The sequence below is a fragment of the Zingiber officinale genome, chromosome 1A, assembly GCF_018446385.1.
Source record: "Zingiber officinale cultivar Zhangliang chromosome 1A, Zo_v1.1, whole genome shotgun sequence".
NCBI lineage: Eukaryota > Viridiplantae > Streptophyta > Magnoliopsida > Zingiberales > Zingiberaceae > Zingiber > Zingiber officinale.
Genome location: NC_055987.1, coordinates 192352304 through 192366564, shown reverse-complemented (window position 1 = coordinate 192366564; position 14261 = coordinate 192352304). Strand labels below are relative to the sequence as shown.

Sequence of the window (14261 nt, the reverse complement as noted above, 5' to 3'; positions counted from 1 at the left end):
CCAATATACATCACCTAACAAACTCTAGATAAAAAGAGTAGAACTTAACTGAGCTAGCTTCCTTGACGGAGCTCAATTAAATAGAAAAAGTAATTTATAGAAGTAACTAAGAAAAAAACTTCAGAATAAGAATTTTTTCATAATTTTTATTTTCTTTCTTCTTCCTCTCAAGTAAAACTTTAAAAATTATGTTAAATTGTTATCAACATTAAATATAAATAAATATTCTATAAAAACATAAAATAATTTAATTTTTTTTATTAATACAATTAAAGTAGTAATAAAAATATACATGTCAATGGGTGGATTGTAAAAGGATATACAACTTGGTGAGCAAAGTGCTCAATATTTTGCTCCTGTTATATATCGGTATGAAATCACACATCCGAGTTTCTGAAAGTTGAGGGGGAAAAAAGGATTATTGAGAAATATTTGGAAAGAAATCTTGTGAAAACCTTAGAACGAGATTATAAAATCAGGGTCTTATTGTCGCCACATGACCATTAACATCTCTCTTAGATTCTCCTCTCATGACTAGGGATGTAAATAAATCAAACGGTTCGCGAGCTATTCGGAGCTCGATTCGGTAAAAAGCTCGTTCGAGTTCGTTCGTTTATCTTATCGAGCCGAGCTCGAGCTCTATTTCGAGCTCGACAGTTTTATCGAGCCGAGCTCGAGCTTAAGAATATTCGGCTCGTGAGCTCGCGAACATGTTCATTTATAGGCTCGCGAACCAAAAAAACGAGCCTTAAACCGAGCCAAAAAACGAGCTCTAAAACGAGCCGAGCTCGAGCCTTGTGATAAAAGCTCGATTCGAGCTCGAGCCAAGCTCAAGCCCGAATATAACTTAAACGAGCCGAGCTCGAACCTAATATTGTTCGGCTCGGTTTGGCTCGTTTACATCCCTACCCATGGCTGACGGCAGCGGCGGCTGGGCTGGTCTCCCCCTGGATGTCTTCTCCCTCATCTTCTCCAAACTCTCCCTTCCTCAATTTCTCCGCTCGGCCGCCGTCTGTGTTTCGTGGTCGGCTGCCGTCCGCGATCTGTCCACGCGCGGCAGATGCTTTAAGTCCGCGGGCAGAGTCCCTGGCTCGTGCTTAACCACAATCCCTGCGGCGACCCATCTGCCGTCACCTTCAAATTTATTGGTCAATTTATTGACAAATAATATTTTGGCTCAAGTTGGAGAATTCAAGGATGCCAAGGAACTTTGGAGCAAATTGGCAAAGATTCATGAGATCCTCTCCTCTATACCAAATCAAGAAGAATCCAAAGAGGGTGACTCGTTGGATCAAGATCAAGAGGAAGAGGACTCCATAGTTGAGAGATGCTCAACTTCCGAAGAAGAAGTCCAAGAAGCTTCATCTTCAAAGAAATGCAACGAAAAGGGCAAAGAGGAAGCATACTCTTTGTTCCATGTACAAGATGAAAATGAAGAAGCCTCTACCTCTAGGATTGAGGGGGAGCGACCTTTGTTAACATCGGATCAAGAAGATGGAGAAGTTTCTACATCCGGATCAAGTGGAGAAGAAGATGATGCATCCTCCAAAAATCAAGAGACGTCAAATGGAGGATCGAGTGTCATCCCTACATGTGAAAGTATAAATATTTCAATTAAAAATAAAAATCATATCATATGTTTTGAGTATAGGGAACATGGGCACTACAAGAGTAAGTGTCCTAAATTCGCCAAGAAGAAGGGCCAAGTGACACCAAAGGGCAAGGAAAAGCCCAAGATACCGCCCCTACAACAAAGACGAGCAAGGAGCACATAGTGTACTTTTTGTGTAATCAAAAAGGACATTATCAAAGTCAATGTCTAAAGGGAAATAAAGCGGTCAAAGTCAAAGGAGAAAGCACAAATCAAGGGGGAGCGTCCAAGGTAAAACCCAAGGTATCATTTATTAATCATATCCCCTTAAATTATGGTAAAAAGCATGCTAATTCTAGTTTATATCATTTGAATGCTATTTACCATAAAAATAGGAGGCATGATAGGATAAATGAAATGTCTCTTCATGTAAAGACTACCACACTTAGGTTTAGGAAGGTAGATAAGAATTTAGGCAATAACTCTAAGGATTTTAGTTATAAGCCTAAAAATAAAAATGCTCAAGGACACAATGAAAAACCAAAATCTAGGGATTTATGGAAAGAAAATCAAGTCTTGAGGTCAAGACTTGATAAAATGGAAAAGACCCTAAAAAGGATGGAAAATATCCTAAAAGGACAAAATGAGTAAAAACCTAGGTTTAGGAGTACAAAAGTCATCCAATGGTCATAAAGGTTTGGGATACAAACCTAAGGCTAAGAGGGATGCTACTTCTTACCATAGGGTTCCATATAGCTATGGAACCAACTCTAGGTCTAGGGGTTAAGTCAAGGATACAAGGGAAGTTATCCCCAGGAGTATCTTTGCAATATCAAATGTGACTAAGACTTCTAAAAAGTCTAAGAAAGTCACTAAGAAGGTCACAAGGGAAGCAATCTCTAGAGTTGATCTGAGAGAAAGTGACCAAGGATTCTAAGAAGCCTAGGAAGGTAACTAGGCAAGTTATCCCTAGTAAGTACCTAGAGCATCCAAGGAGCATCAATAGGTTTTGGGTTCATAGGAGCATTTTCTCTACCCCTTAGATGGGTTAGAGAGTGTCAACTCAAATTGGAAAGATATTAACTCAACCTTGATGAAGTTGACACTCAGAGAGCATTTTCAAGATTATTATTAACCTTTGAAAATGAAATAGATTATTGACTACTCTTTGAAAGAGTAAAATGTGTCAAAACTTGAGAAAATTGATTTTAAATTAAATTAGCACAATTGGAAAAATCATAAGAACTACCAAGTTGGGATTTTGGTATGTTCTTAGGGAATTAAAGGCAAATCCGGGCCTTAATTTAAAGCATTTACTCTTTGGACGAGTAAAATGTGCCAAAAATTTGAGGAACTATATTTTTTTAATTGGCACAAATTTAATCATGGGTTAAAGAAATGTCAAGTTGGGTTTTGACATTTTCTTGAGAAAATGAGGGCAAGTTAGGATTTAATTTTTAAATTAGCTAAGGTTTAAAGATACCTAAATAGATAATCTAGGTACTTCTTTTAAGCAAAATTATTATGTTTTGTTTGTCCATCATATGTCATGACATCATATTTTACATTCATGCTTTATTATGAAAAATACAAAAATACTATGTCATGTCATGCATACATCATGTAGTTATAGGAAACTTTCTTTTAAAAATTATTCATTTTGATGTATGCCATAACTCGTCATTCATTATTTTTAATTCCTTACAATTAAGGATAATGACATTTACTAACAAGTAACATCCTAGGTGGATATTCATAATCCAAAATACCTAGATAGATATGCATGATCCCTAGTTTAGGACAAAACCAAACTTTACATCTCACAAAGAACTATAAGGTGACTTGTATGTGTTTTAGTACACATTAGATACAAGTGAGATGTTAGGATGATGAACAAAACTCAAGATATTGATTTTATGCATTCCTTTGAGTTTTAGGCTCATCAAATACATAGTTATGTGTTTTCCAATCATTGGGAAAGCTAATGTACAAGTCATGTGCATTGAGCTCAAAGAACATAGTTGGATATTGGTTTTGAAAATATTTTTAAAATACTTTTGGAAAACCTTGATGAAGGCTATCTTTTGATAGTAATCGTCATTGAAAACTTAGACACAAACTAGAAGAAAACATTGAAATTTTTACAAGCTTTCAAGTTCGTGTCAATCTTTGAAAATAGGAAGTATTTTCATAGAAAACTAATTTTCCATGATATTATATACCCTAAATAATGTTTACAATAATTTTCATGATTTTTAGAATTCTGTAAAAGTTTTGGGGGGTTTCTGAAATTCACTGAAATAAAATTTCAAAAAATTAGGCTTTCAATCGATCACCCGATCGATTGAGTGATCGATTAAGAAGGTTGTTATCGCGAGCAGAAGCTCGTTGGATCGATTCTCCGATCGATTCAAACCGCCTGAATCGATCCATTGATCGATTGAGCCGGGTTCAATCGATTGAGACCTAACCCCAATCGATTGGGAATGCTGATTTTGGCTGGGAAAGCTTAATTTCAGCATTTTAAACCATTTTAAGTCAATGAAACCATTCCAAACCCCTCAACATACATTTGTATACATTTAGAGGGAGTTTTCATGATGAAAACATGGATGAATTTGTTGGTTGCTATTCGGAATACCGTTCTAGTTCCCTTGTATAAAAATTTGTACAAGCATAGAACTATTCTAACTACTCATGTACTCTACTGAAATTAAATTTGGATTACAAATGATACTTAACATTATTAATTCAAATCGTCCTTCCAAACAGGATGAGTTTACACTTCACTGTTTTTTTTTTCTAGTTGAGCATCATTTTGATTCTTTGTTTTTTTTTTTGTTATAACGTTGCACCTGAGTTGTTCTATATTTTTCTATGTTTGTTTTGGTGTCCTGTCAAAATTTGAACAAAAGCTTCCCATTTGTGATGCTTATACATGAGGGTTCATCGTATTGTTAGCCTCAATTATGATATTTTGGGGAGCAGTAACTCTTGTGGATTTGTTTAATGTAACCTAAGGTTTTAAGTACAATTGCCTAATTTTGTTTGGTATAGATGGACGCGAACACACGTTATTTGATAAATATTTAAGTATTAGTCCATGCGTTTATCTTTTTTAAATAATAATTAAATAATGGACAAATATTTATTTATTAGTTCATGTGTTTGTTTTTTAAAATAATAACTAAAATTGTTGACGGATTAAGAAGTTGAATTAAAATAATCAATTTTTTCTTTAAAAGAAGACATAATTAAAATAATTTGTTTGGATTGCTGATTTATTTTCTGAAACAAAAAATTTCTGTATGAATACAGTTTGATAAATTAAATTTTATCAAAAAAAATCTATGAAATCACTCATCAGTATCTGAAATTTGAGGAAAACAATTAGGATTATTGAGAAAAATTTGGAAACAAAAAAAATGTATATATGAATATAAATTAAATTTTATCAAAAAATAAATCTATGAAATCATACATCAGAGTATCTGAAATTTGAGGAAACAAATTAGGATTATTGAGAAAATTTGGGGAAATTTTTTTTTCTATATGAATATAAATTAAATTTTATCAAAAAAAAATCTACGAAATCACACATCAGAGTATCTGAAATTTGAGGAAAAAAATTAGGATTATTGAGAAAAAATTGGAAACAAAAAATTTCTATATGAATATAAATTAAATTTTATCAAAAAAAAATCTATGAAATCACACACCCGAGTTTCTGAAATTTGAGGGGGAAAAAAAGGATTATTGAGAAATATTTGGAAAGAAATCTCTAGAAAACCTAGAACGAGATCATAAAATCAGGGCCTTATTGCCGACCTTCGACATCTCTCTTAGATTCTCCTCTCCTCCCATGGCTGACAGCAGCGGCTGGGCTGGTCTCCCCCTGGATGTCTTCTCCCTCATCTTCTCCAAACTCTCCCTTCCTCAATTTCTCCGCTCGGCCGCCGTCTGTGCTTCGTGGTCGGCTGCCGTCCGCGATCTGTCCACGCGCGGAAGCTACTTTAAGTTCCGCGGGCAGAGCCCCTGGCTCGTGCTTAACGACAATCCCCGCGGCGACCCATCCGCCATCACTTTCTACGCCTTGGACGAGCGAAGGGAGTACACCATCCCGGTCCCGGAGCCTCCCATAAGCGACCGACTCTTTATCGGCTCTGCTCACGGTTGGATCATCACGATCGACGCCCGCCTCCGGGTGCTACTGCTGAACCCGATCACCGGCGCGCAGATCGACCTCCCTCGCCTCCTCCCCTCCGAGGACACCCATCCCATCCGCGACACTGCAGGGCGCCTAATCGGCTTCAGGATGTCGAAAACAGTGAGCGAAGAGCATCACCTCAAAGCAATTCTTTCTGCTGATCCGTCGCTCGGAGATGGCTACACCGTCGCGCTCATCCAATATTTTTACAGGAGAATCTTTTTTACCCGCTCCGGCGACGAAAAATGGTTCCAGCTAAGGAAATCCATTGTAGTTGAAAATATGGTCTTTCATAAAGGTAAACTGTATATGAGCACACTTTCAGAAGTGTATGTTTGTGATCTCGACGAGGAGGCCCAAATTGAACATGGCGAAATGCCCAGATTTAGAGTGGTCGATCGAGCACTACATCGTGACGACCTACACTACTTGCTTGAGACTCCTCGAGGGGATCTTTTGAGTATTTGGAGGGAGAGAAATCAAAATTTTTCCAAGACCATGTCTGTCAAGGTTCACAGGGTGATAGATGATGAGGAGAGGCCAAGTAAAAGACTAGAAAAAACGATGGACTTGGGAGAGGAGTTTATTATCTCCTTAGGCGACAGCAGGGTGGTGGTGGATAATGAGAGTCTAAGTATCAGACTAGAAGCCAAGGACTTGGGAGACTTGATCATCTTCATCTTCTTAGGCGGCGGCGACGCACTTTGCCTTTCTGCTTGTGATTTTCCACATTTGGCGCCTAATTCTATATATTTTACAGATGACTTTACAGGTGACGATATAATTCCATATCGATTCCTTTACTATTTGAAACAGCTTCATGAAAGTAATTCGCAAATATTTTCTGCCTCCCCTCTGCCAATGTACCTTCCGCAAATGTTTTCGGAACGAAATTGGTTCAGAAAAATTCTGAATTGTGCGATTTCCTTTAGCATCGACAAGACTTCTGTCAGATTATATTGGCAGCCTCCCTCAAGCTCCATTAATTAGTGAGTCTATAATCATTGTAGCAAGTCTATAATCAATTGCTTATGTAGGTAGTGTTTGATGTTATAAACATTTTGTATGCAGCGTCTTTTTTTTTTTTAATGAAAACAAAGAATAATGGTGTTTTAAATGTCTGATTCTGTATATATTTTTTGGAGCATATTCCTTAGAACGCGGAGGTGAAGCAAGAATCCGAATGCAAGTCTGGAAAAGAATAGGAATTTTAATGTAGTGTTAAATATACCAATGTTCTTTTTGTAAGGTAAGAATATCACTAATAATTTTAATATAGTTTTAAATATACAAATGTTCTCCTGTTAAGGAAAAATCCTAGAAAGTAAAAATATTGTAAAAATTTAAAAAAAATATTAAAAAAAAAATAGAAATAAAAAAATCAATGAATTCTCCTATATCACATCTAAAGTTTGAATATCAATTACGATGCATTGACGGCTTAGGAATGTTGGCATGAGTATCCATTAGATCAGTTCCAAGATGAATATGTTAATTGTGTAAAAACTTATATAAGACAGTATACAAAATTTTGGCATATTAGATTTCATTATAACATAAAAACTTATAATAATTAATATATTTTTCTAAAGAAATATTATATAAGAATTTATCAAATTATTATACTAATCTAAGATATTTTAAAAGAAATACATTGTAGAATCCATATATGAATTTATCAAATTATTATACTAATCTAAGATATTTTAAATGAAATACATTGTAGAATTTGAATGCAAGTCTCGAAAAAAACATTTTTTCTATTCTTTTTGTTAAGGTAAGAATATCTCTAAGAATTTCCATATAGTGTTAAATATACAAATATTCTCTTGTTAAGGAAAAATCCTAGAAAGTAAAAAATCCTAATAGAAAATAAAAGTATTTTAAACAGTTTAAAAATTTTAAAAGTAAAAGATAGAAATAAAACAAATCTAAAATATCAAAAAATCTGAAAATTATAAAAAAAATTAATGAATCCTCCTATATTAAATTTAAAGTTTGAATTTCAGCTACGATGCATTAAATAGCCTAAGAATGTTGGCATGAGTCTCCATTAGACCAACCTCAAAATTAATATGTTAATTGTGTAAAAACCTATATAAGGCAGTATACAAAATTTTGACAAACTAGATAAGTTTGACTGGAGGAGATTTAAATAATTAACTATGAGTAAAAAACAAATAGTTTAATTTTAAACAAGAAACGAAGAAGGTAAATATATATTAGATTTCATTATAACATAAAAACTAATAATAATTAATATATTTTTCAAAAGAGAAGAACATCTAATTAGTTGAAACCAAAGTAGGAATAATAAATTTTAAATTGAGTTTTTTTATACTTAGGAAGAGGATAAAAAATTCTAAAGATGGTAAAATTATTTTGGAGAAAACTTAACTACCTAACTTAAGTTAATGATGTTAGATATGTATCTCAAATATAATATTAGCAGTAGAAAAATATACATGAAGATGTTAAACATAAAAAATAAAGAAACTTTAAGGAGAGGATACGTAAGCAAATATTAGTAGAAACTCATGGCGATTCAAATACTAAGATTCATTAAAGATCAGAATCCAATTAACTACTAATAAAGAATAAGAAAAATAAAAGAGTGATAGATGAGATATTTTTTAATAACTTTTTGATCAGGATTTAAAGGACTAATTTTGTTTAGATAATTTAAGCATGTTAAAGGAGTATAGAAATTTAAATTTTTATTGAAAAAATTAAATTTTAGAAATAGAATAGACATTAAATAGGATAAATTTTTAAAAATGATAAAACGAGATGATATTCCATTAGAGATATGAAAGCGCTTAGAAAAATAAGATATTGAATGACTTACAAAGTTATTTAATTTAATATTGAAAATAAAAAAAATCAAATAAAGAGTAAATACTTTAATCCATCTTATCTATAAAATATTATGACCGATGATGTCGCTAGAGGGGTGAATAGTGATTCATAATTTCATTCATGTGCTTGTCTACAAAAGATTCATATGCAATAAAAATAAACACAAAAAAGAAAAACATAAGTACAAGAACACAAGATTTTATGTGGTTCAATACCCTTGATTCCTACTTTACAACCTAGCGTCCTAGTAGTTAATCATAATCTTTTTCCTTGTTGGAGAACTTCAGAAGATAAAGAAATCTCTTACACGTCTATTTTTATACAAGCAACAAAAACAAAAACAAAGATACAATAGAAAAGATGCACAATGCAAATAAAATACTTTACATCGTTGTTGATTTTTTTGAATTCTCTTGAAAGTCTAGAATACAACCATACTTCCCTATACAAAGTATTTAAGAATTGACTTTGAAATTCTCCATGAAATCTTTCCTTTATAGTTTTTAGATTGGGGTTAATTTTTGCCTAACAGCCGATTGTGTTCACATGTTGCACGTGCAAAACAACTCTTTCCAACTTAGCTTTGACCACAATAGTCTACACTTATTACCATCAATCGATTGATGCTAAAATAGTCGAGTGCTGCAATTGAATTCAAAATACTATTCATAGTAATCAATTGTTGTCTCCATATAGTCGACTGATGAACTTTTTACATCGCTGAAAATTCAGTTCACATAGAATTCTTTTATGTCAAGGAACTCTCATGTCTCTAGAACTTATATAATTAGTAAATGTCAACCTCGACTTACTAAGGTTTTATTCTTGTTTAGTATCTGATTGACTTTAACGTACTAGGACTTTACTTGCCTAGCATCCGATCTATTTTGACATGTTAGAATTTCATCTGTATATCATCCAATCAACTTGGACTTGACAAGATTTCATGTTTCATGCTTAACATCCGGTCAATCTTAATTTGCCAAGACTTTGCCATTGTCAAACATTCATTCCTCCTTAATCTATTTAGACTTCTTGTCTCATGCCTAACATCTGATCAATTTTTACTTATCAGGACTTCATCATTGCCAAACATCCGACTCTCTATGACCTATCATGACTTCCATCATTGTTAAAGTCTGGTCAACCTTGATCTACTTGGACTTCATTCTTGTCAAGTTTCAATCCTTCATGACTTACACCGAGTTGGATAACGATTATCCTATAGGTTTACCAAAGGGGAGATTGAGGAGAAGACAAGAACATATAATCGTTGTGTTCCAATTTTTTATGAAAAAATAAATTATTTAATAATTGAGTATTATTTCTCAGATAGCTAAACAAATGTTTAGATAGATTCTAGACTCTAAGATCCAAATAAAGGAAAGAAATCTTAATATATAGATTACAATTCCTAACTTGTAAAAAAAGTAAAGAAATTCTAAAAGAAAAAAATCTAACAGACTCACGTTATCCAAGTCTAGACTCGTTTGAGCACGTAGCGACGTCGTGCCATTCTTGCATCGTCGAGGCTTGAATGTGGCAGAGTTTCGTCGTTTTGGAACTGTAACGGAGCTTGAAGCATAGAAGAAATGAATAATAAAGTTGTTGACCGAATATTCCTTATAAATAGTGTTGGAGGTGCCTCTAAGGGTCCATGGCGCCTCCAGCAGCACTTATCCGATCTGCACCCTTCGGTCTTTATCCGCACGAGGGCACCTCCATCAGCTCTGAGGTGCCTCCAATGCGCTCCAGGGTGCCTCCCTTCAGCGAAACGTTATCTTCAAAACTTATCTGCACGAGGGCACCTCCACCCTATCTAGGGCGCTTCTATTGAGCTCCAAGGCGCCTCGAGCATTGTTCATCAGAGGCAAACTTGTGCATTTTAGCTCTTGCAAAACATGTTAGTCTAAATACCAAAGATATCATGAAAAGCAGATTTAGTACATGAATAAAATAAATTTATGACTTAGATCATATCTTACCAAGATGAGGATCTAATCATGGTCTCAACTTAGACTTCGAAATGGATCTAAGTTGGACCAGCACCTACTATTCCCTTAACGGGGAATGCATCCTTATTGGATCTCTTTCCTCCAGTGCTTACCTCCACTTATCTGCCAAACATCTGGTCCTCCAGACCTGTTTGGACTTTCTTTGACCTGCTTAATTAGTGTTTGATGAATCTTATCTACTAAGACTTACCTGCAATACTAAGTTAGCACAATAGATATAAAACAGTAAAGTAAAATAGTGTTAACAGTATTAAGAATTTACTAGTCTGGTCAACCCAAGTCATCGACTGGAAATCAATCGGTCACACATACTTAGAGTTTACTCTTCCAAGACTTCTCATTACCTATGGTTACCTCCCTAAAGTTGCTTAACTTCACTCACTAGAACTTCCATTAGCTAGCTTCACTCACTAGGGCCGAGCTTTAATCATCACGACTTCCATCACCAAACTTCACTCACTAAGGCCTGACTTCACTTACCAGGCTAGGACTTCCACCACGTAGCTTCACTCGCTAGAGTCTGGCTTCCGTAAAGCATGGAGAGCAAAGCATACAATCTCAATAAGGAATTAAGAACATGGTCATATATGACATAATAAAGACACATAATCATAACTGTCATAATGAATGCACATACATAATCTGGATCTAACACACATGGTATATTAATCAGTAAACTCACTAGAGATCAGCAACGGATCTGCTCATAACACCTCAGCATTAATATAATTGACATCATATACATGTATAATAAATGAATATGTATGAAGCATAACAACCATATGTAATAATTATAGCTTAATCAAATGCAACATATCACAAGTATATACAAATATATCTCAAAAAGATGCACTGCTCATCATATGCATATAAACATGTATGTGTTGCTCCTTCACTTCACTCCAGCTACCACTACATCAATGTGGTCGAGCGGGCAAGACTATGACGACTGCTCACAACTCTAGCTATCACTACTTCAATGTAGCTGAGACGGGCAGGATGATTAGTAACTATCTAGCTACATAACAAGGAGGGATCACTGCCTGCATGACTCTAGCTACCATTACTCAAAATGGACGAGCCAGCACAACAAGACAAGCTGAACCCAACTCATACTACCACTCCACCTGAGTGGACGAATGGACAACGAATATAACTGACAACTCTCTCACACCACAAGGGAGTTGTCAGCATGCATATAGTGCAATGATAAACATGATGTAAATAATCTTGATGTAGATACAGTCATCATCAATGTAATAGCTCCATCATCATAGGTACATCCAGTATATGATCTATCTATCACCTAAGTATATAAGTATGAATAGATCAAACAAGTGTCTACTAAACAACAAATAATGTACAAAGTAAGATGTAGATAATCATGATACAGATCCAGTTATCATCAATGCAATAGCTCCATCGTCATAGGTACATCTAGTACATAATCTATCTATCACTTAAGTCTATAGGTATGAATAGATACAATAAGTATCTACTAAACAACACATAAGGTACAAGCCACACCTATCAATGATGAACATGATGCAAATAATCATGATACAAATACAATCATCATCAATGCAATAACACAATCAACATAAGTACATTCAGTACATGATCCAACTATCATATAAATCTATAGGTATGGATAGATCTAATAGGTGTCCACTAAACAATATGCATAGTAAGAGTAACACCTATGGTATCCTATAACATATAGGCAGCCAAAAGGTTAACTCATATAGTGCATACCATACATGTGTACAGACTACATGCATATAAACAATCAACATGGTATCTATTATGGTATATACCCTACATGTTATACGCTACAAAGTATAGATATCCAAAACTAAAACTGTATAGAATAAACTATATCATCTCCAATGTCAATTAGGTAAGTATTAAGCATGGATAGATATGAGTATATTTAAGATAAAGTGACTTAATCCATCAATTAAAAACCATGCATTAAGTTCAATGAACTATAGAGGCCAAGAAAAAGTACCCACCTTAATTGTAGATCGAACTAAACAATTATCACATCGAAATGATCACCTCGAATAAGAGTCTTGTAATAAATTGTATAGTTTAGCTAATTCCATCATGCATCAATTAGCTAACAAATATCCTAAATCCAATTAGGAATCCTTAATTGAAATGATCATTAGTTAACTTCAATTAATCTACTTCATTGATCAAATTAGGATTAACCACATTATCAACCCTAATTAATCCATCTAAGTGATTAGATTAAATTAGATCCTCAATTAACTTTAATCCTTTCACAATCAAATTAAATTAAATAATCCTAACCATCCCACAATTAAATTACATTAGATTTATGCATGATTCATCTCCCAAACTTACCAAAATACAGATACTCCTCTATTGCCTCCCGGCCGAGGCAACTCACTGCTGGAGAATATGATCGGAGCTGGATGGACTTGCAGATCTCTAAATCAAATATCCTAAATCATAATCAACACATTCACATCTAAGCATCAATCTAATCACTGATCAAATAACTGTTAGAGTGTATACTAAAAGTCTAGTTTTTTGTATAAGCATTTATTTTGAAATAAGAATCACATTGGTCAAATGTCTACATTTATGCTAAGTGTAGTTGTCCGGTTAATTTATATTGTAGATAACATAGTGTGAGGAGACACACAGAAGTTTATGTTATCAGTTCCTTATAAATTATAAACAGTAGCTCACAACCAAGATTGAATGGGACAAATCATTGGAATGGTTGTAGTGTAATTTGGTATTAGTTTATCTTGACTATAAAATTATACTAATACACTATGAGTGTATTGAGCAGGACCATTTGAGATAGTTTCTTTTTATACTGACTACATAAAAGAATAAAATCTTTGTTATTATGGAAGTGCGTACTCTTAATCATGATATAATAACAAGCACGTATACTTAATATTTATTTCTTTAATTTATCAAAGGGTGTGATTTAGTTCGTTAAATCAATAGGTCCGATAAGTTGGGAAATGATATTATTTATATGGTATGTTGTTGATTATAGAATGAAATTATGTCCTAGTAATCTAGGTTGATGATGCCCCCTTGAGAAGCTCATAAGGATTGTCATGTAAACCCTGTAGGTGGACTTAGTCCGACATGACAATAAGGTTGAGTGGTACTACTCTTGGAGCTAGATATTAATTAAGTGAGTTATCAGTAACTCATTTAATTAGTGGGCATTCAATATCTTAAACACAAGGAGATTAACACACACATGATAAGAAGGAGCCCATATAGTAATATGGGATTGGTGCAGTAGTGCAATAATAACTCTTTAGTGGTATGAGTTATTATTGATGAACTCGAGTTGGGTGTTCGGGCGAACACGAGAAGCTCAAGCTCATCGGGAGACCAAAATCAATTCCTCCTCTCGATTCCTATTGTAGCCTCTTATTTATAAAGTCTTATATCCACCAAAACCCAACTTCTTACCCACCTCTTGGTGACTGGCCAAGCCTAGCTTGGAGCCCATGCTAGGGCCGGCCAAACCAAACCAAGAAGGGAGCCAAGTTGTGGCCGACCCTAGCTTGGAGCCCAAGCAAGG

At 34.4% G+C, this 14261-nt stretch overlaps 1 protein-coding gene across 1 annotated transcript; it reads left to right on the top strand.

The window, feature by feature from the left end:
- The first annotated feature begins 5453 nt into the window (after nt 1–5453).
- LOC122008903 (probable F-box protein At4g22060) lies at nt 5454–6788 on the top strand. The gene has a single exon (XM_042564814.1). The coding sequence runs from the start codon at nt 5454–5456 to the stop codon at nt 6786–6788; it is 1335 nt and encodes a 444-aa protein (XP_042420748.1).
- The last annotated feature ends 7473 nt before the right edge of the window (nt 6789–14261 follow it).